This window comes from Lagopus muta, chromosome 7 (assembly GCF_023343835.1).
Source record: "Lagopus muta isolate bLagMut1 chromosome 7, bLagMut1 primary, whole genome shotgun sequence".
Lineage (NCBI taxonomy): Eukaryota > Metazoa > Chordata > Aves > Galliformes > Phasianidae > Lagopus > Lagopus muta.
The window spans coordinates 16574845-16601484 of NC_064439.1; the positions used below are offsets into that span (position 1 = coordinate 16574845).

Here is a 26640-nt window from a genome sequence, read left to right on the forward strand (position 1 = left end):
GACATGAAAAACTTTAATGAGTCTTTGGAGGTCACTGACCAGCTGGTGAGAAGTTTGAACTACGTATATAATGGTGTAGGAACGATGGGAGTCAGATAAAAGGGCAGTTGCAAACTCTGAAATCATTGGCTTGGGAAAAATAAAGGTGATAAATCTTCCTCTTCTGGAAAACAGTTTCATTATACCTCTACGATTTGTACTGCTGCTCATCACCTGAAAAATCAATAGCAGTAAAATCCCTAAGGGATAATAGGCACATCTCATCTTTCAAACACAGCATCTGCTAACCTTTGCATGGATTCTGTTTTCCGTAAAACTGTACTGGCAAAAGCACAAGTAAACATATTGATGAATTCTTAATTGTCTCACATGTGCAATTTTTTTTTCAAAAAGAACTGCTCAACCACAAAAATATTTGAGAAGTAAGGCTGCATGCATTTTATGGGCATATCTTTGTTCTACAGCATCTTTTATAGTTGTGTTTAAAAGCTTTAGTCCTCCTCGTGATATGATATGATGCCTTTTCAGGTCTTCCAGATTTGAACTCAGAAACTGAGAGCAGAATTAGCACTTGCAGTTGCTTTTGCTGAAATATGCTTCTGTCTAACTCCAGGTTTGTGATTTTGCGTTTAAAATTGCATTTTATTTCAAAGATGTAAAACATCTGTAGATAAACAAATTGTGTATAAGCAAAAGAAAGTCAGAGGATCCAATTTTCCATTATTTTAAAAATTTAGCAGGATTAGGAACAGAAACATATCTGTCTTGAATGTAACAACAGACAGGTTTCTCAGGAAAGTCCTTTATAGCTCGGGCTGTCAATCTGTAACATAACCAAGTTCAAGCTGTGTTTTTCCAGTGAAATCTCTCTTGTTTGGTACTCCATGGTTATGTACCAATCATTGTGACGTTCTATTCAGTTCTTCAATAATTTTGTGAATGACCTTGTGCATAGATGGTTAGTAATGTTTGGGTATTTCCATGCACAGCACGTATTGCTCTGAATCATCATTCTCTCATCTGCTTGTTGCTGACCGTCTGCTTTTAAGTTCAGTTTAGGTATTTGCAATACCTGAATATTTGAGAGTCTGTAACTGATCTGCTGTCACAAAACCACCGTAAGGAAGAAAAGTGTTACAGCTATTTTACAGGTAGGCAATAACAGCACTTGTATTTAAAATAACATTGAGGTGTGTGTTGCACAACATACTCCTGTCTGATCACCCAAATCAGAAATCTGGCTAACGTGGCCTGGTGTTGCCATTTGGTTGCCCCTGGCAGAGAAGCTGAAAAGTTCAAAATGGGAAAGAGAAATAGAGGGTCTGGTTATATCCCAGCTCTCACCTGTAGCCAAGATGACACTGGATCGTGAACTCAGACCTAGGAATCCAGAAATGCTCCACAGTTCTATACCTGATTTGTCACCATCGCAAGTAGGTGAGATAGGAAAAGGATGTAGATATCTAACCAGCAGTAAATGATCCAATATGCAGAGGTTATGATCACTTCCTCAGTTGCCATGTAAACCTGGATACACCTAAAGTCTCCTACATTTTGTTGGGTTATATGTGCTTATCCCTGTCAATAACTAAAGGAAATTACACGTTCAGTGGAGCAGGTATTAGAATATAGGTCTCCCTTTTCTCTACGTAAGTAGCCTAACCAATGTGTAAAATATCTTCCTAATAGACTGTAGAGTTAGATTAATATTTATACTGTGCCTACTACTGCTTAATGAAGGAATGTGAAATGGAGCAATGGCAGCACAAGAGTCTGAAACACTTCTCACGCTTCAGCTTCTTTATGCCACAGTGCTAAAGCTTTCTCCAAGGCGGTACATGTTGGTATTTCCTAACACAGTGAGGGGAACTGAAACTGAGTGTCACATCAAGAATGCATCTCTGGCTCTGAGCACTCAACTGCTTAATGTCAAGTGAACCCAGGGCTTATTTGCCCTCAAGGCACCAAAATTAGGCACTGCAATATGGAATTGCAGTGCCTAATAACAGGTCCTGAAAAAATTTCCTCTGATCAGAAATGAAGCTATGTTAAGAAAAAACTGTCTGCTGGTGGCCCATCAACATGATCCGTTCAGCCATCTCTGGTCTCCTCCCTTCTGAGATAGTTGTCAAAACAGCTGAAACCCGTACCCGCAAGGTTCCTTCCTGTTGCTGCAGCTGTGCAAATAAAGCATTACCAATAGTAGTCGTGCAGGACAAGCTCTCTCATTTGCAGTCCTGACACATCTCACTTGCACGTGCCACAAAATGAGCTCATTAGCACATCAACAAAAACAGCAGAATGAGAATTTCTTCAAACGTTCCAATCCTTTCCAAACACAGGGGGAATCCTCCAAACATTTCAGTGATTTATCAGAGAATAGGCCCACCTTCTACCACAGGAGACATATTGTGCTGCGTTTTGTTGCTAGACAGTCCTCTGCCTTTAATGATTATTGATTTATATAAACTTTCTCCGTCCTCCCTGCTGAGCTGCTTGGGATGTTGAAAAAACAACTGAACAATAAAAATAGCATAAAAGCAGAAGGACAAAACATTTAAGAGCAAAATAACCAGCAGAACTAAGAACGAGACAGTAAACAGAAACCAAAATAGAATAACTTCAGGGGGTCAGAGAGAAAGACAGCATTTAAACAGAAATCAGAGTGGTAAAATAGACACAGACAGCAAGAAGATAACATATGCAGGTAGTGAGACCCCACCTGAGACTGGCTAGAGTAAACTCTTAAGCCCCACAATTACACAAAGTGCCAAGAATAATCAAAGGCCATGACCTCTTTTTTCTTCAAGGATCCAGAGCACTCACTATATATATCACAACTATTTATGATTTAAAACAAACTCATCCAGGCAAATTTTGACAGGATTGTTTGTGACATGTCTGAGATAATAAAGCATTACCTCAGACTAAGGAAATGAACCTAGCAGACAACAATGCATCGCAGTGCAATATTTCAGACACTGTACACAAGACACACATGGAGAAAAAACAAACATTTCTTTGAATCTGCTTAGTGACCACAAAATCTGCTATGGACTCCTGACTAATAGAGCACTCAGTGAACAGAGTGGTTTCAGCTTTCTTTTCTCCTGTTTCTTAATGTATTTCTCAATCAGATGAAATGAAATCCTACTTGAATTTAGCTCAAGGTTGCAATTTATTTTTTTTTCATTTGTTGAAAATAGCATGGAATGACTTTTCCCAAATTGACTCTCTTCTCTGTAAGTCTTTCACCATCAACTTGCTTGCTAGTCTCATCTGATCAGTATCTGCACTCGAACCCACTGTCTGTGTTGCCTACGAAGATGTTCCACAGCACCTGTCCCTGCACTGATACTGAAGGAACACCACTCATCACCAGTCTCCACTTGGACACTGAGCTATTGACTGCAACTCTCTAAGTGTGAGTGTCACCATCCAGCCAATTCCTTATCCAGGGAGTAGTCTCAGAGAGTGCAATCACACATAAACAATAATACTTGTTAATTTCAGTATGAAAATCTGATTAGTTATCTATTATGAAATTAACTTCTCATCTCTAAGTTCATCACCTCTGATATCTGCTATATACACTGCAGAGTCAAAACAGAAATGAGTACCTCTCACGACTGCAGCATTTGATAACAAAAGGCTTTTGATGTTGTCGAGTTGCACAGTTACTTGGCATGTGAGAAAAACCTAATGTAGTAGAGGTTTCTTTTCCAGATGTAGCTATACTGATGGCACTTATCCTAAATTGAGAAGCTGTGCATGAGAAAAGAAGCATTCTGTATTTTTTGTGTTATTCCAACAACCAACAGCAGTAACACAAAGTCAGCTCAGATGGGGGTCAAACCAGATCAAGTATCTTCCTGTGAACCTAGTAGTGTTTCACATCTTTTGGTTCCAGAAAAGTTACAAAAAGAGCAGCTAAAAATCTAGTTTAGACTTTTTTAATACTCTTGCTGACAAAAACCTGAAGATCTGGAAGTGTTTCTGCAATGAACTTCATACACACCACAAAATAGATCCTCAACTGGTTGCAAAACGTTCTCAAACAGTATCAGAAGCATGCTGCTGCCTTACTGGAACTCAGCTGTTATGGTAGAAGAGGCTATGGTTTCTTACCTTGTTACTCTTTCACAATGCACAGGGATTTCAGCACGTCCAAGAAACACACTGTTCACAGGTACTCCAAATAACTACCTAGCTGTATTTTGCTTTTTGCTTACTGCCTTTCTCATTAACCAATCTCACACAGGATGTACAGAGTAGGGACTTCCTACTGTCTGCAATACATCAGAGGAAAAAAGACAAGAAACTGATAGTCTTATCTGCCAAGGGAGCTAAAACATCTGAAGGAAAACATTAATTTCAAGATTTACACAATGCTGTTGCTCACAAAACCTTGCTAATCTAGTATGTGACTGAACTCCTTACAGCACTACTTCTCATCCATTCTACTCCATCCAACTTCTCACTGTGTATGTTGGATGCAGCTCAATAGAAATTAGTGGAGAAGTTCTGACACACAATCCTCATGGAGCTGGAATCTACCTTTTCTCTGTTATTATTTTTATGGTTTAATCTTTTCAAGCCTAAATCAAATATTCTCAGATCTCTCTGAAAGTATACCTATCTTCTGTAGCAGTATAATCACATACTACTGTACTCTTGAAAAGATGAGAAATTTATCTTTAAATATTTGTCCTTCCCTACATCTTTAATAAAATATTGTAAAATACTTTCATTGTTATTCTTAGTAACAGTCGTTTGTAATGCAATTCTTATTCATTGATCAGGACCCTGCTGTGCAGGGCACAGCTAAGCCAAACATCCCTGTACCAAAGAGTTCATAATTTAAATATGAGAAACCACACATCAATATAAAGGAAGAACAAAGAAAGAATAAAAAATTTATCTTTTACAGTTATGTAAGTGGAGGTCCAGGAAAGGAGAAGAAAGTTTGCAAGGATTAGTGAGAAATAACTTTATGCAAGCAAAGAAGTAGCACAAAATGTACAAGCTGTGGTTTTCCAGGTACCTTCTACAACATGTAATTGTGATGCTGAAAGAAAAGTCAGTACTGCATCAAGGTACAAGGTGTCACTTCTATCTTATTTTCATTTCTGTACTGTTTAGTTGCTCAATTCTGGATTAATTTTCCTACTGCTGTGTTAGACTATTGTGTTTTAACTCTTAAAGGCAAAGTTGCCTATTCTGTTTTCTCACTGTCATCCTTTCCTTTATTACATTGCTTTAACTAATTGAACAATATGCAGTAAGGCTTCACTTCAGGCTTTAGCACCCTGGCTTATTTAACAATTAACATCAAGTAATAATGAAACTTGTGTATGATTGAAATAATTTAATATAAACTTGATAAAAGATACACTGTGAGAGAACTGGGTAAAAGTGTTATTTTATTCCACTTGCAATTTTGTGTGTGATAAATTAGTCTCATTTTATCCTCTTATTTTTTATGTTCTTTTTTCCATATATATTACCTTGGAATTGGTTTAAACATTTTGCCTTTGAAATTCTTCTGTTTGTTTCTGATAACTTTGATTGAATTGACCTTTTTCTCTCTTTGCTTCTTTTCTCCCCCCAAAACATGTAAATCTTACGGAACTACATCATGTCACTACAAGAAGTCCACAATGGATTCAGATTTCAAAGAGATTAGTATGCTGTATATTGGCTCTGAAGGAAAGAACATTCCTTAATAGCTTCCTCAAAACTTGCATATATTTGCAGATCCGTGCTTGGTCCCATATATGAAGAGGATCGAGAAATCAAATAGTTTTGTTTGCAGAAAATTCTATTGTGTTTTTTTTTTCTATGGGGTCCTAATACACAGTGGCTTGAAAGGATTCAGGATTGTGTCATGTAGCATCAGGCTGTTTCTTAGAACAACTAATTCTCTTTTTTTATGAACATTTTTTTTTCTACCCTCAGTTCTAATGTTAGTTCTAAAAACAGAATTCCAACCTCTCCCTTCTTGGTGTGGTATAGATTTAGGCCCAGGAGCTATGCTTTTCACTGTTCCATTCTCATAAATTGATCTGTTCAGTTTAATGATGAACCTTACCCTAACTCCTGCCTTTCATTTTTTTTTTTAAATGGCAAAGATTACTATATCATTCTCAGTAATAGCTGGAGGAAATAAAGCTTATTTTCTGCACTAGTACTTTCTGATTGGGTTGGATTACTCTATAGCATACCTTATATTTTACATTTTAAACTTGTCTCTGTCCTTGTAAGCATTTATATTAATTTCCAGTTCTCTACAAGTTAAAAACTAATTTATTATTTACATCAGGTGATAAATGGTTTTGGTGCATTGATTTTAATTCTACTGATCTCTTACCCTAGAGTTTATAAGTGAGATGTTTAATTACAGTGCTACACTGTAGTGAAAGCTTTCCACTACCACCATTATAATTCTGTAATATTTTTTTCTGTAGAAAGATTTCACTAGTTATCAAATTATTTTGCCTGAGTACTGGATACTGCTTAACAGTATCTGGCAGTTGATATTAAAAACTGTTACATCATTGTCTGTATCTTCAAGATTCTCAGCAGGAAGAATGACTGAATAAGGGCAGTCTCCGTTCTTGATGGATGGAATCTCCCTTCTTACCAATCTCTTCAGAAAATCATCAACTTCTCTCTTGCTTTACCATAATGCACTGAATTTCTCAATTCTCCTAATCCTTAACTATTAATTGTCCTGTATGAGGTGACAAACTCAGAGTATGGCTAGAAGATACATAATCCTTCATACATTGAAGAAGAGGGACCTAGGAGAAAAACGAGTAAAGATGCACATTTCTGCTACTGCAATATTCTGTAATACTGTGAACACCTTTCAAGATGGAGATGCTGCTTTTCCCTATTCCTTTGCCTTATGCTGACCCAGAGTACACTGTCAAGTGATATGCAGTGAGATAGGTAAAATGCTGTCTTTTATCACTCAGTTGTACACACTGCATTAGTCTGTGTCTTAATTTTAATATCACAATCTCATGTTCCAATCCAAGGCATGCCCCCACTCCCCTGGGCGTGAGTTTATAACTCCACTCAGTTTCACATAAGATAGTTTGGCACTACTAGATTATCTAAGTAAAGTCCTCCTTACACCTGAAATGCTTCTGCTTTCATTTTCCTTTGGGTTCTTGTTCATGCAGATCACAGCACCTCTGAACTTAACAAACAGGCAAGAGCAGAGTCTAGCTTCCATGTAATGCAGAAGGTTCAGCACAATTTAATGCACTTTTACTTGACCACAGCTGTTACTCCTTAGATCTTATGCATGAAAGCATGAATAAACAATAAGAAAAGACATTTTGTAGAAAAATATAAAAAAGTATGAACAGGTACCAGGCTTCCACTGAAAAGACACTGAAAGACACTCTGGTAAGTGAAAAAGAATGACTGAAATTTATGTCCCACCAACATGCAGTCTCTCAGGTGCTAAACTAATTAGTGAAGGTAAATCACTAATAGACGTCAGGACTGTGTCCTGTTGAGAATATATCTAATGTTGACTACAACCTTCAGTATTTTCCTTTCTGGTGCAGTTCAATCCCAGTACCTCTGTAATATGAAAAACTCATTTTCAGTTTTACAGTTCAATAAAAATGTGGTATATCATTTTTATTAGCTTTTCGGTAAATGTTCTGCCACGTTTATATTTTGAACTAATTACATGAGAACCTTTATTTGCGTATTGATTTTTCATATGCTTAAGTCACTAAAGTAAAATTTGAGCATCTTAAACTAAACATTGTACATATTGATGCAGTGTACTTGCCAGTGGTGAGTGTGGTCATCAAGATACATTTGTCTGAGATAAATGTTCCTATCATTTCTAGCCTATACTCTACTGAGATCCATCAATAAAATAAAGGGCATAAAATCCATCAATAAAATAAAGGGCACAACACTGCAATAATATTTTTTCCTGTTTGCTATTCTAATTCAAAAGAAGCAAGGAACCAAGGGATGACTTTCACTAATTAGGTTTTTATTTTCCAGGTATTCTTCAGAATTTTTTGTGCTTGCTTATGGCACAGTGGTCTCCCACCCAAGTGCTAGCCAAACTCCCTAATGCATTCACTTTGGAGAGCAACGCAGCAGATTTTCAACCTGTGCATATGGTTATATAGGCTAATACCAGCTAAAAAAGCCATGGGTAAATATTGTACATAATTTTTCACAGTCATGTCTTTGTAATACTACTCTGAAGTGAAGACATTAACTTAGGAAATTTCTATATATGCAACTTACTATATTCATGTGAATGACTGTGGCATTATGAATAAAGAAGAAAGGCCATACTCCCCTGATCACAGGAATTATTCCAGTGAATAAAGGACTGACAAGATTGAATCACTGCAATCCAGCAGTGCAAGACAGTCATTTAAAATACAAAGGTTAAAGAAAACCCAGTTGGTTCAGGTCACCAACTTCTGTCCTTTTCTCTCTGGATCTCAACCCTTTGCATGCACACAAACACTTGGCTATTCAGTGAACCTAGACTCTGACAAATGTGTCCTTCAAACTCAGTTCTCAAAAAAGCTTTCAAGGTAGTGAAAATAACACTTCCCTCCTGCAATCCTGTACCGCACTTCTGGATCTGTGGGAATTGAAGCCTATGTTTCCTCTTGGTACCACAACCAGTACAATTATGAGCACAAGAGTTTACGATAGGAAAGAATAGTAATGCCAGTACCTCTGCCTTCACTGACCTACTATAGTCCGTCATTTATAATGCCCACTGTATCTTCCAATGACATCTCATATTTTACCACACAATTCAAAAGTTACAACCACATGAATTTACTATAAGGCTGAATGCTGCCTGGTGAGGAAATCCATACTTGGATGTTTTTAACACCTATTTGTATAAAGCCCTTTAAAACTTTGTCTGGGCTTACTGCTGATCCTGCTTTGAGGAGGACATTGGACTACAGCCCTCTTGAAGTCTCCTCCAGTCTGAGGTATTCTGTGAACATAGCACGTAGACAAACCCAAAAATACACAACACTCTCCCCACTAAATTCCATCTATATAGCTTCCTAGCTGCATGGTGTCATAGCTCTACTGGGTTTCTAATACATGAAACAATTGTTATTTACAAGGAAAGACCAATCTAATCAGGGTCATGAGACATATAGTTGCAACTAATCTCAGTTTTAAATGTGAATAATCATATATTCAACCATTTCTAGTTATTTCCTTGATAGTAGCTACTAGATATTTTAGGATAGTTATATCGACTTGTAACAACAGAATCACAAAGAACTATTACTGTTTTTGCGCTACTCAAAATATATTTATTCAAAAATCAAAAAATGTTAAATGTTAAAAAGTAAAGAGTCATAAGCATTTCCTTAGTGAGATGCAGGGCAAGAATACAAGTGTTCTTGGTGCGCATGGGTTTTCTGTAATCTGAAGCAAAAGCTTGTAACATGGAGACTGTACCAGCTCAGTCTGGGCTGCTGCAGTCAAAGTCAGCTAGCTCCCAAAAAAGCTACCACATGTCAACCTCAAGTGTATTTGTCTAACAATGACACTGACTGAAAAAGACAATGTTGCATAAGTCTCTGGTTGGTTCCCCAACTTCTCTGCCCAAACAAGACAATTTATATATAAAATCCTGGCAATCTGACCTTTAAAATCTACCTTTTCTTCTGGCTGGACATATAACCTGCTATAATCTAAATAGAAGGAAGAACAGGAAGAACTTTTTCCAGAATACTGTGGAAATCTGTGATGATTATCTCAGAGGTGAGCTGTCCTTGGTCTCCACTGGCATGAATACTCCTCTACACAGGCCTGTTCTTAGGCTAATGTGAAACAACAAGAAAATGGCGTTCATCATTAAGAGTTTTAAAAACTACTTTACGAGTAAAGAGCATGTAGCTATATACTGAAAAATAATCAAGCTAAAACACCTGGTGCATGACAGGGGGCACAAAGTCTGAGATTCACTCCAGCACATCAGTACATGCACTGCTAAATGTGTTGGAAAAAGCCATGTCTTTCAGTTGGCCTCAGTGAAAATCAACATATAAACAGTCACTGAGCTCTTGCAATGTGCCACTTCTAGGCATACTTGAGGGACAAATGCATAAAAGCATCACACATTATTCCATTTTCACATTCATTAATGCCAAAATCTAAGTTCTCGTGTGACCTTGTTGCTCTACTCAGGGCTATGACTAATGGAGCTACCACAACGTTCAAGGCTCACCTCTCCTGTTCTAACATATATATGGAAGACTGAAGGGAAAAAAGCCCAGACCATATCTATGTTCTGCTACACCCTACTTTTTATTTGGTCTCATAGGCCTAAAAGCTAGATCTCTCTATCTTGAGTGTGAAACAAAGAATAAAACAGTCCCTGAAACAGATCTTAACACCTACTCAATGCAACAAGATGTCTGAGCACAATGAGATTATTCCAGGTTACACTACTGAACTGCTTAATGAATGTTAGCAACTCAATGCACTGCAGCTATTTCTATAAACTGAGAATAATACTGCTTTGCTATAATTAGAAGTTTGGAAAACCAATGGCAGCTGGAAATAGAAAGAATTTAGATGTTTTGAGCCAAAAGATGAGAAGATTGAAGGGAAAAATCCCAATAGCTTTTAAAATGATGCTCCACAGCCTCTCCACTAATCCATCTTACAGTGTAACTAATTCTACTATTATAAAACTGCCTCGCTGTGTAACATAATTTTCACTTTATTTTAACCCTCTTCCCTGCTATATCAAGAGCATGGAGAAGAAATTATTCTCTGCCCCTTTCGCATCACAGTACTCACTAATTTTTATCACTGACTCTAGAAATTATCATAATACTGCATGAATTTTAGAGTGCATCCTGGAGTTTCAGTTAAAGTACACTAGTAGTATGGAAAATGTTTAATATATCAGATAATCCACCCAGTACCCCAGGATACATTTACCATCAACAGAGCCCAGAGCGTGAATCACCTCGTGTTCAGGTTGAAATCTAAAATGGGTTGTAAAATGCCCAATATCTCATCAATAATTATTTGGTAAACATTGATGACTTCTTCAGGTTTGCATACACACATAAGAAACAAAGAATCATAGCATAATTTAGGTTGCAAGGGACTTCCAGAAGTCACCTAGTCTAAACCCCTACTCCAAGCAGGTCTAATGAGGTAAGGCTGCCCACGTCTGTGACTATTCCAAGGTAGGAGACTCCAAAGCTGATGTCAGCAACCTGCTCTGATAAATAAAATCTTTCATGGTATCTAAACAGAATTTCCTGTTTTCCAAACGTTTTCTAAAATCAGCTGAGATCTCAACCCCAATGGAATTAATCAGCTACTCTATTACAATGTTTGTACTCTATTATGTGTTTGATGAAGGTCTTCGCAACATGAAAAGTCTTCAATCCTGCATCAATGCAAGATGTGTTACAGTACAAGCAAGAAAGGAAGTTAGTAAAGGTCTAAAGCATGTCCAACCTTTTGGCTTGCCTGGGCTGCACTGACTGCACTCTTGGGCTGCATATACATAGGTTGCATCAAAAGTAACGCCTCCTATTTATTTTCATAGAAGCTATAACAGATATGAAAAGCACAGTAACTCTGATAGAGCAAGTTATCAGCTATAAAATACTATTTTTCAGCATACACACCACCATTAGCTACGGTTTTTGGCCAGTGATAAACAAGAGCCTGCAAGCCATGCTTGTCAAAACCTGCACCAGCAGAGGTAACCCATGGTCACTGTTGCCATTGCTGGAACACACCACCTCACTGTGCTCACATACACTCGTTGGTCTCCATCAGTGTTCAGCAAGTGTCAAGGAATGTCTATGGGTGCCATTTTTTCTGCATGGAGGAATTAAATTCTATATCTTTGCTTCATCTGCACTTCCGTGTCAGATATCGTTCTGTCAGACTGCCTCTCTGCTGCTATCTGTCATACAGCAACAAGTTTAACAGCATATGTGTTGGAAGGTTCCACCTCTACTACCATACCACTAACATCTGCTTCTGACAATGTAGGCCAACATAATAAAAGAGGAGGCATTACTTTCAAAGCAGCCTTCCTAAAATATATACTATAGTTAATGTATATAAATAACAAAACTTATTTAAAAACAGGAGAAAACAGGAGAAAACACATGAAATGAGAGGCTCAGAAACGACAGCTGCCCAGCAATTGCTGTGTAAAAACTATGCATTTTTAATAGACAAAGCTCCTCTGCCTTGTTATAATTCAGGAGAAATCTGTGTGTTGTTATCAATATAGCAGAATTTGAAAAATAAATTTTGGTGGAGATCATCATTAGCATTTTCTGTTTGTTAGAAGGGTATTATAACAGCTGTTTTTCTCCCCAAAGGCAGCTGGCTGGTGATATTATTTTTCAATTAATGGCACTACACTATGAATAGATTACAGCATGTAGACATGAAAACAATGACAATTAGTTGAAGAAATTAAGCAATGCAACAAAGTAGGTTTTGGTTTCCATTTAATTGGAGGGTAGGGAAAGTCATAGATGCAATAAAGCTTTTCTGGACACAGCAGAATTGGTATGCTGAAGGCTCTCAGAACAATCCAAGGCAGACTGGGTGAATAAATACAATAAAAGCCAGAGCTGGGAAAGCACAGGGAGTGGAAAGTAAAGATGCAAAAGACTTGAGCAGTGTTGAGAAAGTCTAAGGAGAATTTTTAATTTTTAAATCAGAATGTAATATTGCACTGAATCCTTAAATAGATTGTATAGATCTATTTTTCAACTTTTAGAGATGAATTTCTGTCATTTTATTCTTATAACACCATAGATGCACTGAGGCAAGCTTTGTAATCTGCACTTAGTTGAGCGTGAAAGTTAACTTTTTCAGTTTTGCCTTCCAAAATACAGTAGAAGAAGAGATGATACAAATGGGAAAAAATATTTTAAAGAAGATCACCATACTGCAGTGCTGTCTGGCCCAAAATGATGAACTTCACTTCCTATTTTAAATTGCATTTCATCATAGCTGCAGAATATTTATCTGAATCTGCCTAATTAAGTTGTTACATTAGAACAGAATAGTTGAATTGGAAAGAACCTCCAAAGATCACTGAGTCCAACTTCAGGGCTGACCAAAAGCTGAAGCATATTATTGAAGGCATTATCCAGATGTCTCTTGATCAATGACAGGCAAGGGACATCAACCACCTCTGGAAAGCCTGTTGCAGAGTTTGACCATCATCAGGATAAAGCAATTCTCCCAGTGTCCAATCTAACTCTCCATGGTGCAATTTTGTGCCATTCCCACCATGCCACTGGTCATCAGGAGTAGAAGCTGGCACTTCTTTCTGCTTCCCTTCCTCAGACTGCTGCAGAGAGCAGGAAGGTTGCCTCCTGACCTCCTCTTTCTCCAGTGAAAGAAGTAGCCTCATCCCCTTCCCACAAGACATGCCTTCCAGCCCTGTTACCAGCTTTGGTGCCCTCTTCTCAATGCTTTCAAGCATTTTAATGTGGTTGTAATATCATAGAGTCCAGAACTGCACACAATACTCTAGGCCACACTGATGCTAAATAATAGCAAGATAGTCACCTATTTTGACCAGCTGGTCATGCTCTGAACATTGCACCCCAACATGCAGTTTGTTCCTTTTCTGCCAGGGCACACTGCTGGCCCACGCTGAATCAGATTGTCTCAAAGCATGTTTTCCTCTATCATAAGATCAATTCACATAGCTAAAAAACTCTGTGTGCACACAATTATGTTTTTAAACAACATCACAGAGAAACAGAATACTCCCAAACAAGCACAAACAAAACTCAGTTTAGAGCTCAAGTTTTCTTTCCCATTCTATCTTGCTCTGTTCTGTGCTCCTCTTCCGAACAAGAAGTAGGTAAGAACATTTAGTATACACATACAGCAAAATGTCAAGAGTTCTCATTTCAAGGACCCACACCCCATAATTCACAGCTTGTGGTAATGCAGTTTTTTATTCCTTAAAGATGATATAACGAACCTCTATGGCTATGTTATATATATGTTCTTACACCGTACACACCTACTGTTACACTTTCTTGCCCTGGATCATAAAGTCATGGAAACTCCCACAGTGAATTGAGGACCTGTGATATTGCAACCCTGGTGTTTCTACATTAGCTCCAATTTTCTTTGTTTTTACTGAATATATTCTTGAAGATGGTGAAATAGATTAATTTCCACCAGATTATTTATATGAGCTTCATTCCCACACTAAGTCCCTCCACTTAAACCTTTAAATTAAAATGAAAAAATTTAGGAATAATCACCCGATAAGTAATTACCCATGTATGAAAAAGAACCCACCAAATAGTGTGGGAACACAAAACTGCTGTTACAGGGAAGTCAGGTGTATCCTTTGCTTTTCAGCATCTAACAGAATGTGTCCTCGGAGAACATTTTTATATCATATGAGATGTAGAGAGGGACAAAGTCCCACCAGGTATCTATATCCCAACTGGGAGGCAGGATTATCAGGATTTTTCAAGAGAATGGTTTTCCTCATAAGTGTCCAATCATCATTTTGTACTTGCTGTACATCTTACATTCTCCATGTAAGTGAAAAAAGGAGGAAATGTTTAAACATGAGTGAAAAGCTGTGGGACGCTTCAATCTGCTAATTCCCCCACCCAGCTCCGTTGTCTTCCCTCTGCATTTAAAGCTCATGGACAGCCGTCTCTTGCACCTAACAGTATCCTTTCTCTTCAAGTCGGCTGCTGGTAGAGAACTCTTTCTTTACTACCAGTACCTAAGCATCCCTGACACTGAGCTCCGAAAGATGGTCAGTCACCAAAGGACATTTGCTCTTTCTGGAATACAAAAGTTTGAGTTCAAAACAAGAACTGGGAAAGATGCTGAAGAATCGGTCACTGGTGAGCATACTGTAGACATAGCACAATACGAGACATGGCAAGGCTCTTGAACTGAAGCCAACATCGTACAAATGCTGGCTGGTTATGATAAAGCCTCTGCCTTGAGAAGACACTATGTGGCTCCTGATTCTCTAGAAAAGCAAGCTGGGGCTGCCATGAAAAGGAAATTCCTCACTTTTTGCTCTGTGGTATGAATTTCTGTGCACACTTTACATACCCTGCACAACTTTCTCTGAGCAGAGCATAGAGAGGTATCTTCTTTCTGCAAAAAACACTGCAAAATTTCCAAGTAAACATACTGAAATATTTCTTAAGCTGGAGATGGAGAATTCCTATGAAGACAATAAAACATTCAAGCATTCTTAAGAATATTTACAGAACATGGCAAATTTTATTAATCATATTAGGCTAGTCATTACAGTAACAGTTTTGATAATCACTTTTGTCACCAACATGATTCAAGCATTTTCTTAAATTGCTGACAAATACAAATACATAACTTTTCAAAAAAGATGCAATTTGGCTTACCGGAAAGTATAGAAGAAGTGATCCAAAAAGAATGGTTTCCAACAGCACCAGACCTGAAGCTCTTATACTCTAGAAAACAAAACAAACAAACAAAAATACAGAATATTAGAAAATTCCTATTCAACACATTACATGGACACATTTTGAAACTGCTAAAATGGCTCTCAGATGTGAGAAACTACAAATCATGGGAATAACAGATATGAATTAAACGGCACATTTTTTTCTGTACTATTTAAATGTTAAGAAGTCCTCTAACGCTCTGACCTACCTATTTAATATTAATGATTCAGCTTTCACAGTATGTATGAATAATCTACAATTTTATTGAATACAGATTGTGCTCTTAGATTGAAAGCACCTTCATCTTTCCTGGAATTTTATACAAAGATGTATATATTCAGTCATTAACTTGTCAGGATTATAAAATATAGTGCCATTTCCTCACTGATTCTAATGCAGTCTCCATCATAGTTTTATTCCATTTTAAAATTAAAAAATCAATTCTTTTCCTTAATATAAAGTTTGCTCCATTGATGATTTATGTATGGTGCATCTGTACCTTATCTAAAAGACAAAACATCGACACCGCTTTCCATTTCTTTCCTTCCTCTGAGACAGTGTTTCATCCATTATTTTGGACTAAGGCATTGCTCTCCTAACTGCAAGCAATGCAGTCAGGACAGCAAAAGAGGCTTTGCCAAAAATCTTTTGAAAAATCCCCTTATTTCACATCATAAAATCCTCTCATGGACTGGAATCAATGGTCTGTGGTAATCACTCTAATGAGTTTGGATGAGAGAAGTTTATCTTTCATTAGTAAGGCAATCATTAAAAAAACGATCTCTGTCTGAATGGATTTACAGATGCATTTTTGGTCCCACAGGGTACAGTTTCTACTTGCAAAAATGGTGGAATTTTATAGATGGATCTTTTCAGTGTAACCTGATTTCATATTTCAGCATTAACTTTTTTGACTGGTCAGTGTCTTTTGACTTTTACAGGTCTGACATATCAAATGTATGACAAAAGATCAGGAGAAAATTCTCAGAAACCCTTACTAATATTAGACAGTTATACCAGCAACAGTGATATTTAGCAGGGAAGGTCATCTAACACCGGCACGTTGGCACAGACACCAGTGGTCTGATCTCCCACCTTGCTGAGAGTTAAATTTGGGTCAAGTACCAGAAAGTGAGGAACATTTTAAGCCAGTTCCTTTCAGAATACAGCTCAGCTGTAATCCTCCCATGGAATAGGTTCTTTTTCTGAAGGTACTCTGTCATATCATCCATGCCCATGATCTAGGGTGCTGATGTTTGTGCTCTGTATGAAGTTAGCACTGAATTGTGTTTGCACACTGCATTAGGAAACAGCTTATGAAAAGCACACTGAAATGTTTATTTTTAGAAGACTTAGAAACACAACACAGACTAAAGATTTAAAGTTCTTCTGACTTGCACATATATTCAGTGCTCAGGATAAAAAAGAAAAGAGACCACAGAGATTTTTGTATCCCCTCTGAGTAACAGTGCCTTGTTCTGTTTTCCTAATTTCTGATGCAAATGATTCCCCTCTGCGTCAGAGGGGAATAATTCCTAGTTCAGTCAACCTCATTTCCCGCTCTTTATTCCCCACTATTAGAAAGTTCTGCCTAATGTCTCTTATACTTCCTGTAGTGCATCTTTAATTCACTATTTCTAGTTCTGTCAGCCATGGGCATACAAGTTATTTCCTTTTTTTTCACAGGCATTATTCATGCATTTGAGATGTATTATGGATTCTCTTTTCTGGATTTTTCCAATTCTTTGATTTTTCTGTGTAGGTCTTTACCTCGAACTTTCACATTGTGAGTTTCACAGTAAGGATTACAAAACTATTCTGTTACCTCACTCTAAAATTACACCCTGCACCTGAGACCTAAATACTTCTAGCAAAATTTTATTTGAAGGTACGTGCTTCCATGAAATGTTTCTTTAGAAAGCAAAGCAAAACAAAGAGAAGCACTACCAAATAGCTGAACTACTATAATTGTATCTCCCAACAAGGTGCAATGCCTGCCATAGCAATTACTGAAATGTGAAAACCAATCCACAAGCAGAGTTCATGCGTGCACTTTCATCACTGGGCTCCTGTAATTCAAGGCATTTGCTACAAAAACCAAAACTGAAGTCTGTTTTCTTTTCCCTTCTCAATGAATATATTATGATATTGGATAATCTGTAAGCAAAATCCCAAATGCAAAGAGCTAGACAGTGGGAAACTGAAATGCCAATGTCAGGTTTTTTAGGCTCACATATTTCAACTGTTCAATGACATACCAAATTAATTCAACTCAGTTAGAACTCCATGGAATTTGGATACATGGGGAGCCTCAGCCACAAGTCTCCTAATGGGAAAATGGTCCAGCACTCCCATACTGCATTTCTCCACATGGAAGCACTGTCCTGCCTTATTTCATCTACTGGGATGTTCCACAGACATACACAAAGCACATATATCATCAGATAAAAAATGCCCCAAACAAAACACACTGATTCGCAAGACATTAAGTTGTTATAAGCATCTCAAAACAGTAAACAAAGAGCTGAAGGGAATATACTGTCTTTTATGGCTGATGTAGTAAAATTGCTTATGTATTCCATAATATGTATTCTCATTTATGTATTCAGATGCACTCAACTTATTCAGATGGCAAAATAAAAATCAATACATCTATACGACTTTTCAAGATTGCTTTCTGCAGACACTTCTGATACAACAGCAAAAAGCTGGAAGTGAATGTTCAGGTGTCAGTTATGAAGCCATTAAATAAAATATTTTCAGGTTATTTAATTAAGAATGACTCATTTTACAGCTTGAATGTTTGTGGCGAATGAATCATGCACACTGCTATAGCACGTAGAACAGAAATTGCATATATTTTTATAAACTATAAATGATATTATGGTTAGCTGGCATTTCTAATTAATGTGCAACTTCAGCATGAGCAAGACATAAAACTTCTGTGCAGCACACAAGAAAAAAAGATTAGAAAGTTTAGAAAAGATTAAAATTTGCCCCCAGTAACTTTGCAAACACTGGCACCAAAGGCACGGCTATAGGCAGCACCACAAATACTTGTTTCTATAGGACTCTAAAACATACATAGCAGCAAGTATGGTCACACAAGTCATGGAAAAAAACTTTAAAGGAAGCAAATTAAAGAATGGAACACTAAATGGCATTCCATAGCCTCCACCATTCGCTCTCCACCTATGCCATCTGCACAATTAAAAACCTCCCAGACTTCAGGGCACTTTAGGACAAAGTCCAGTGGAATTTTCTTCCACTGGCATGTAACATCAGCTTCATTTCTTTTTCTCTTCCTTATCAGTTGCTTGTTTGTTTGTTTGTTTTGCTTTGCATTTGCCTTGTTGGCATTTATTTTGCTGTTTGTTTGTTATTGTATTTTTATTTATTTCTCTGGCTGTCCACCTTCTGTACAGTTTGCTTATTTGCTGTTTAGCTTGTTTGCTCATTTCCCATGTTTACTTATTTGCATCAGAAAATTTGTCCTTTCTGTTTTTTCCCCATCTCAAAGGTTGCATATTGCTGACACATAAGTTACACTGAAATATATTTTACTTCTAACATCATAGAAATTTTTATACTTACTATCAGTGATTTTCCACATTCTTCACATTTGTTTGCTTTTTAATTGAGATATTCATGATTAAAAAAAAAAAAGATGTTATTTTAAGTCTTATTTTAAGAATGAGGTTGACTGAACTAGGAATTATCTGCAATCCGGCCTTCATCCAGCAACAGTGAAAACAAGAAGGATGCAATTAAAATAGTATGGCATGCATTATGATAAAGGTGAAAACTAGGTAAGTATTGGCTTCTTTTTCATCGTGAGATGGAGTTTCTTGGAGAGCAACTACCATCCTCAATTTCTGCAATGAACAATGACATAATTCCAGCAAATCTAATGCAAGTTCTCAACCATGTGAGAAGTGTAAGCAAACTGGCATCAATTGTTTCATGTGAAGCTATCAAAAGAACCAGCTGGAAAAATGCAAGACTGTGTTAAGTACCTGTTAGTAAATTCTAGCCAGTAACAAAGTAGTGTGAGGACATACAGGCCCCTGGTTGGTCGGCTTCTTAACTTCTGAATCACTATGTCATGTTAGATCTACACAGAAAAACACTACGCACAGTAATATGTTTTGCATCTGCAGGTTAAATGCTCCAAGAGGCGTCTGCAGAAAATCTGACTGTAAGTGTGACTTGGGCAGTAGCGCAGGCTCAGAACTGACGACATACCCTCATTACACAACCCCTGCAGGATGGATTGGCTCTCCAGCTCCAAGAGGACAAGACAAGAAGTGTTGCCAGTTCTTGAGCTCAGGGATGTAGCTATGAACAGCTGAAATGCTACTGACCATTTGCCCCTCAGTGTCTACTCAGAATTACATGACTGATGATTTAAAGTAGTTAAAAAGTTAAAAATATTCACAAAAGCAAGATACACTCCAGGTCATGAACAGCTCAGAGGTTAGTTATCACCCCTATGTGAGATTCAGGATTTGACTACAACTCTGCAACCCAGGCTGCTCAGTCATGCCAAGTGATGTCACACCACACGACATAGCATGTTTCTTGTATAAACAAGTTCAAGAGTAGCTGCAATGAAACTGTCTTTGTAGACAATGAGTCAAGGTCACTCCATGGCAGGTACTTTCAGCTGGTCTATCAAGATGCTGCAATAGAGCGGAGACAGAGCCTAGGTCAAGGGCAGGAATAGCAAAGTCATGTTGCTGAGGTCTAAGCCAGTGAGAAGGGGGCCCTCCTGGGTTGGGGGGGAGTCCAAACACAAGGATAGTCAGAGACATTTCACCATTCTGAATTGGAAAGACCAGGATTAAAGGCTGGCACACTACTTCTGTTCTCCTGTGAAGCAAACATAGCTGTCTTTCTGGAGCAGTTCTTTTACAGAAAGCTTTACTCACTGCTTATTACAAAAACATAGATACTTGTAAGCTTTCTCACGTATCTTTTTCTCATTAATAAAAACAAACCAAAAATGTTGTTACAGAAAACAAACCATTCATCAGTTTTGTGGTGTTCTGTGAAGCAATCAGGAATGCAGTCCAGCTGAGACAGAAGGATCCCAACAGTACCCTTTAGTACAGAGTAACTCACAGAACTAATCGAAGCCAGCAGGACCAGGGCTACAACATGCTTTGAGAACTGAAGACTTGCACAGAAAAAGAAAGCATGAAAGAGAAAGAGCACGCTCAAGTGGAATATATAAGATTCTTTTCATACACTTTTAGTAAAATAACGGGTAAAATCCCAACACGTTATGGAAATATACAGCAGATCATGACCACTCAGTGCACAAAAAAATAACATGACTGAGGTTCAACTACTTCAGTGGCACGCAGATGATTAGCATGTAGATCATTCTGATTCCGTTATGAGTGTGACATCTATAGCTTTATAGGCTATAGCGTGTTTCCCCAAAGTTCAGAACTGGACTCAGTGTTCTAGGAGCAGTCCCACAGAACAGAGAGGAGTTAACAAACTTTATTTCGCCTCCTGGCTGTGCTTCTGCTTTCTGGTATATGGTTTTCCTGAACTGTGAGGAGAGCTCACCACTGGCTCGTATTCCACTGGAACTGCCTACTATTTTTCAGCCAGCCTACTTCTCCAGATAAAGACTTGGAGACAAACATATGAACATGGATTTCTTAAGAAAATGATAACAAGACAAGGCATAGATCACCACCAATCGCACTTTAAGACTGGGTTTCAGCAATGTTTTCTAGCTGATTGCTGCTTCCAATCTTGGATCTGAAGGAGCCAGAACTGTATTGTTTGAAGCAATAAAGATGGAGTTTTGCTCTCTGTTCCAAGTAGGATCTGCATCTGCCTGATAAAGAAACTGACCAAAACAGAGGGAGGAAAACTGAAGTGATAACTATAAAGGCTGGGGAGCAAGTACATATTCTAACTCACTGGAGACATCATTAGATAGTAGCATGAAAGGCAGATCACATTTAGATCACAACACTTCGAATGCAGTGTTTCAGTGCTACTGCACTTTTTGGTTTGCTCCCAAATCTTTCTCTAATGTAGGAAGTAACTATTCCTCAATTCCATGTACACTATTGCAAGTCTACCTCTTAACTTAGAAATTTACTGCAGATGGTGAAACTAATGAGCCGGTGGGTACCTCCTAGTCAGCACGGATATTCCCAGAACTCCCTTCTGTTTCTCCCCTACCAATATGCTTTAGCAGAGTACGTTTTCCTGAACAAAGCTGCAAAAACCATTATTTTTTTAGTCAAGGGCTGCTCTATGCCTTTGAATTTGCTCAGTCTTCAGTCTATGTAGAGAACGTCAGTAATGTTTGAGATAAATAATAATTCCCTATCTCCAGATCTCAGAAAGTGACACAATTTCTACAGCAATTCACATTACTAAAGTCCTTTGTGCCTCTTGGGTATTGCTAGAGGGTCATAAACAAATGCTTAACAATTATTGGCACAAGGAAATAAAAAACCAACCAAACAAAAAAGCATAACTGGCCAAGTTGCATCAAGTGTAACAAAGCAAAAAGCTAAAATGATGGATAAAAAGGAATAAAATACACTGCATTACAATTCTTGGCAGAGTAAGTAATGCAGAAAATGCAGCAGCCACAATTAGCACTGGATTTCTAAATGTCAGGGTACAAAGTCAGTCAAAGTAAGCAGGAAAGTAAACCATTGTTTTTTATTTCCTTTGTGATAAATTCAAGGAATGATTAGAACTGCTACTCAGTAAAAGGGAATTTTCAATTGCCTTAACAAGTCTAACTTCATTATCGCTGACTGTCTTACAAAATTCAAGCAACTCATTCACAAGTAGCTGCAGAAAATGCTTTTCACTTCAAGGTAGAAATGGTTGCATCTCTTTTGGAGATTTCTTTGCAAAATATTCAGTGTGAAATTCCATGCCCTCAGCCTCTTTACAAACTGACAGACACTTTTAATGACAATTGTTCTCTTTGAGAAATAATCTCCTAATTGAATATGGATTGCAGATACAGTAAATATCACAGCAAAGGCCAAATTTCCAAAGATAGGCCCACAGTTACATTTTTCCACTTAAGCTGTATTGGCAAGTTGTCAGAATCTTCTGGCATTTGCAGTTTTGTGCAATATTCCTAAATTAAATAAATACAATCCTCATGTTTTTTTCACTACACTTTAAAAAATACTTATGCAGAGGTCATTTTTTTTTTCCTATTGCTAGTTACAGCTGAACCCAAATAGAACATAATTATTAAATTTACTTTTTACTTAGAAGAAAAAAAAAAACAACAAGAAAAGCAAAAGGTCAAGCAGCCATCAATCAGAAACCAATTTCATTAAAAGTGCACAAGATGTCAGGCAACCAAGAAATCCCCAAATACTTTATTTTCCAATTCATGTGGTCCTTGTTCCTTTCTGTTATATGAGTAATGAAATCTGCTATGATATATCATGATGGAGAGAAATTGTTCTGATTTTGAAGCATAAAATCTGCTGCATGTAAGTGGCAGTACACCATCTACAGTACAGATAACTTGAAAAAGTATTATCATTGGAAAATAACTTTTAAAGTGAAAATAATTAATGTCCCTCAGACATCTTTGTTATAAGACCAGGAATTCCTTCAGCTAAAATCAGCATAACTTGGTCTCATCAAAGTATAATGCATCTGCAGAAAAAGAAAAATCAGTGAAGAGGTAAATAATGTTCATGTTCTGTTTCAGTTTATTCACATCCTTAGTAATTTAAAAGTTGAAAATGTAAGATAATGATCATCAAAGTCCTGGATCACTAAACAGCCTGCATTAAATTAATTCAAAAATGAAGATAAAGGAAGACAAAACGACATCATGCTCTTCAAGAATATGATTCACATTATTATTGATATAAATGTGACACATTGATATAGCATTGATACAGCAAGAGACCAATAGAATATATAAAAATCTGATGGATTAAAACTCTGTATTACACTAGCAGGAGGTAAGGCTCAGTGTGCATGTTCACCTAATTCAGTTTACAAGTAGTGTTGGAACACATAAATTGTGTTTCAGCTTTTTTACTCAACATGGCATTGCCTATTACAGGCGACACTACCGCAGCTCACTAAAAAGTCAGTATAAATTGTAGCTCAATCACGGGAAGAAATAGTTTATGGCAAATGACAGGAGAAAAAACACCGTTTGCAAGGCTCAAAGCTCTTAATATCTTTGAGGAAACAAACTGAGAATGATGTAATAAAAGTTAAAATAAATTGAATAAAGAGAAAAAAAGCTCATTATTCACATGACTGAGAAGGCAAATGGACTGTAGATGAAGATCATTATACTAATTTCAAATTAAATTAAATTAAATTAAAAAAAAACCAAAAACCTCACAATTCTGAAGGCTTTAAATCCAATGCCAGTTTATTTTACTTACTTTCCCTTTATGAGAACCAAATGACCAAACCGCTCCAAACTTACAGCGTATGACTGGATTTGAGAAATGCAGACCTCCCAAATGGTGACATTTTTCATCTCTTCAAAATTTATTATAGTAAAAGACCTCTTACTAAAAAGCTGAGATTAGGGGTTATATATTTTCATGAAAATAAAAGCACACTTACCCTTAAAGGAAAAACTGCTGCATGTATACAGGTGGGTTAGGGGTCCCTTCCAACCCAAGCAATTCTATCATTCTATAATTCTATATAGTTTCATTATTCTTCCTGCCACTGTGTGGCAGAAAGACTCAGCCTCAAGTCAGCCTTAAGTTACTGTAGGCTCTGCACGAGAAGGTAAGAAAGACTGTCTTTCCTCCACAATATTAGAGTTTAGCTAATGGACAACAGATGGGAAAGGACAGATGGGAAGAACAACGGAGCGACAAGGCAACAGTACTTATTGTAATGAGCAGCCAGTATTCCTTGCCTATCAGTGCTCCAATCATAGTACCATACTTTGTAAGGCCCTGAATCTGAACACATGACGTGGAGAGCAGCGGATGCTCTCATGAAGCCCCTGCCAGGCATGGGTAAAGTATGAGGGATAAAGGAGAAGTGTTTGAAAAATGTGGCAAGATGATGATGGAGGATGGTTTCAGCATTTCCGCATCAAATAAAGGGCAAGAGTAGAGAGGGAAAAACTCATGGGGGATCTTGAAAGCAGAAAGCTCATGTACGCTGCCCACAGAGTTATACAATGAGGAAAATGCAAAGCAGCAGGACAGAAACTTGCTTGTAGCATCATAATGAACAGATATAAGCAGGCCATGACTGCATTTGCCAAGACCAATTGAAAGGACACTGCAGTAGCTAAGACACAAGAAAGCAAGCTGAGGCAAGGATCTGAGCTCTGTGGGCTGACAAAAGACACATACATACACGGGAACTCTGAAAGACCTCAGTTAAGACCTAGACATAGCTGGAGACAAAGTGAGTCCAGCAAGATGCTGGATAACAAGGGGGTTGCTACAGTAACTAAGGAAGCAGTACCTGGGACATCTTTGAGGGAACTGGGAGGAAATCAAGGTTTCTTTTCAATTATCCTGATACTGATGAGAAGTTGTCAGAAGAAAACATAAAAATTTTATTCCAGATAGAGGGAAGGAATAGGAGAAGCAGAAAGTAATCTGTGTTCACAACACAAAGTCCTAAAGAAAAGTCACTGCTTGAGATCTCTGAACATTTTGCTTTTACATAAAGTAATGATGAACAGAATAAAGAACAGGCATGTGTTTTAATCTGAATGATCTGTGGTGACTGCAGTTAAATATAGTCTCCAAACCTCTGCCCTCTCTATCAGCCAAAGGCACGGATGCTCAGGAAATCCCTTACAGAATCTTCTTCCAGAGACAAAAACCTCATGAAGTCTGTAATTGCCACTGCTAAACTAGAAAGACTAGCAGGTTGAAAAGTCCCTCCCCTACAAGATGAGCTCATACTTGGAATAGTTCTTCTGAGCCTACACTATGGTGGTTCTAACAAAAAGAAGTCCTAGCTCAGACAAAAGTCTGCTCTTGGAAAGGAGGCATGCCAGAGTCTTTGTACATGTCACTAGGGACTTTGCTATTGCTACTGATTGAACAAGAAACGTTCACAGCAGCATATAACTCCAAGACAAATAGCAGGATAAATAAATAATGTCACAGATACTCTGCTGACACAACAGGAAGTCTACTCCCAACAAATCCATAAATGTCTGTTCACAAGTCCAAATGAAATTTCAGGTAAATGCAACTACCCTGAGATTATTCCATCAAAGAATCAGTGGCGAAAGCTTATCCTTGTGTGACAGTCCATCCAGTTTACTCAGCTTCCCTGAGAGGGACACATATGCAAGAGTCATCAAGAACCAAAGACAGATGAACAAAAGACCTAGCAATTTCCTCCGTCTAGTTTAATTTCTAGCTCCAAAACTGCTTTGGTGACATAATCTTATGATATAATTTTTGTTGTTGCTGGGAAATACATTCTGAAATCCAAGGATTAAATTATAGTTATTTTACATTTACTTTAAAAGTGAAATTGTTACATAATACAATTAAACTTAGATTAGCATTCAAGGCTACCACAGCCTTGTCTCCCTCCCCATCTTCCCAGCCAGCATGCTGCTGTGGAAGTGCTCTTAACAGCTCCATTCACTTTAACAGTGGATATCAATGATATCAATGCTGCAGAGCTTTGTGGAACATTAGTGGAACAGAAAGCAACAAGGATTCTCAGACTGCAAGGTTCTGAACAGTAAGACATTAAGTCTAAGAAGCTATAGGTCAGGGATCACTCAGAAAACCAAAGTGGAGCAAATGTGTCATACTCTACTGCCAATTCCTGCCATTTCAAAGGCAGCATACAGCCCTATAATCTTTCCATGCATTCTGGATGGCCCCTGAGATGTACTATTCACCTTGTCGAGACAAAAACTGGCTTAATATGAAGATATAAAGAGAAGATTGTGGGTTTTGGATCATTAGAGCTTTTTTTTTTTTTTAAAATAAAAAAAGTATTTTTCAAGATCTGCCTTGTCTGTTAGAGTTGACCCTGCCTGCAGTGACAGGACAAGGGGCAACAGGCAAAAACTGCAACACAGGAAGCTCTGTACAAACATGAGAAAAAGTTCTTTACGGTGAAGATGACAAAGCACCAG

At 37.7% G+C, this 26640-nt stretch overlaps 1 protein-coding gene across 1 annotated transcript in view; it reads right to left on the reverse strand.

Moving 5' to 3' along the window:
* Nucleotides 1–26640, reverse strand: part of GPR158 (G protein-coupled receptor 158) — a 182786-nt gene that overhangs the window by 67961 nt on the left and 88185 nt on the right. Inside the window, exon 5 of the mRNA XM_048950958.1 lies at nt 15450–15518. Coding sequence (XP_048806915.1) covers nt 15450–15518 — 69 coding nt within the window. The remainder of the gene's footprint in view (nt 1–15449; nt 15519–26640) is intronic.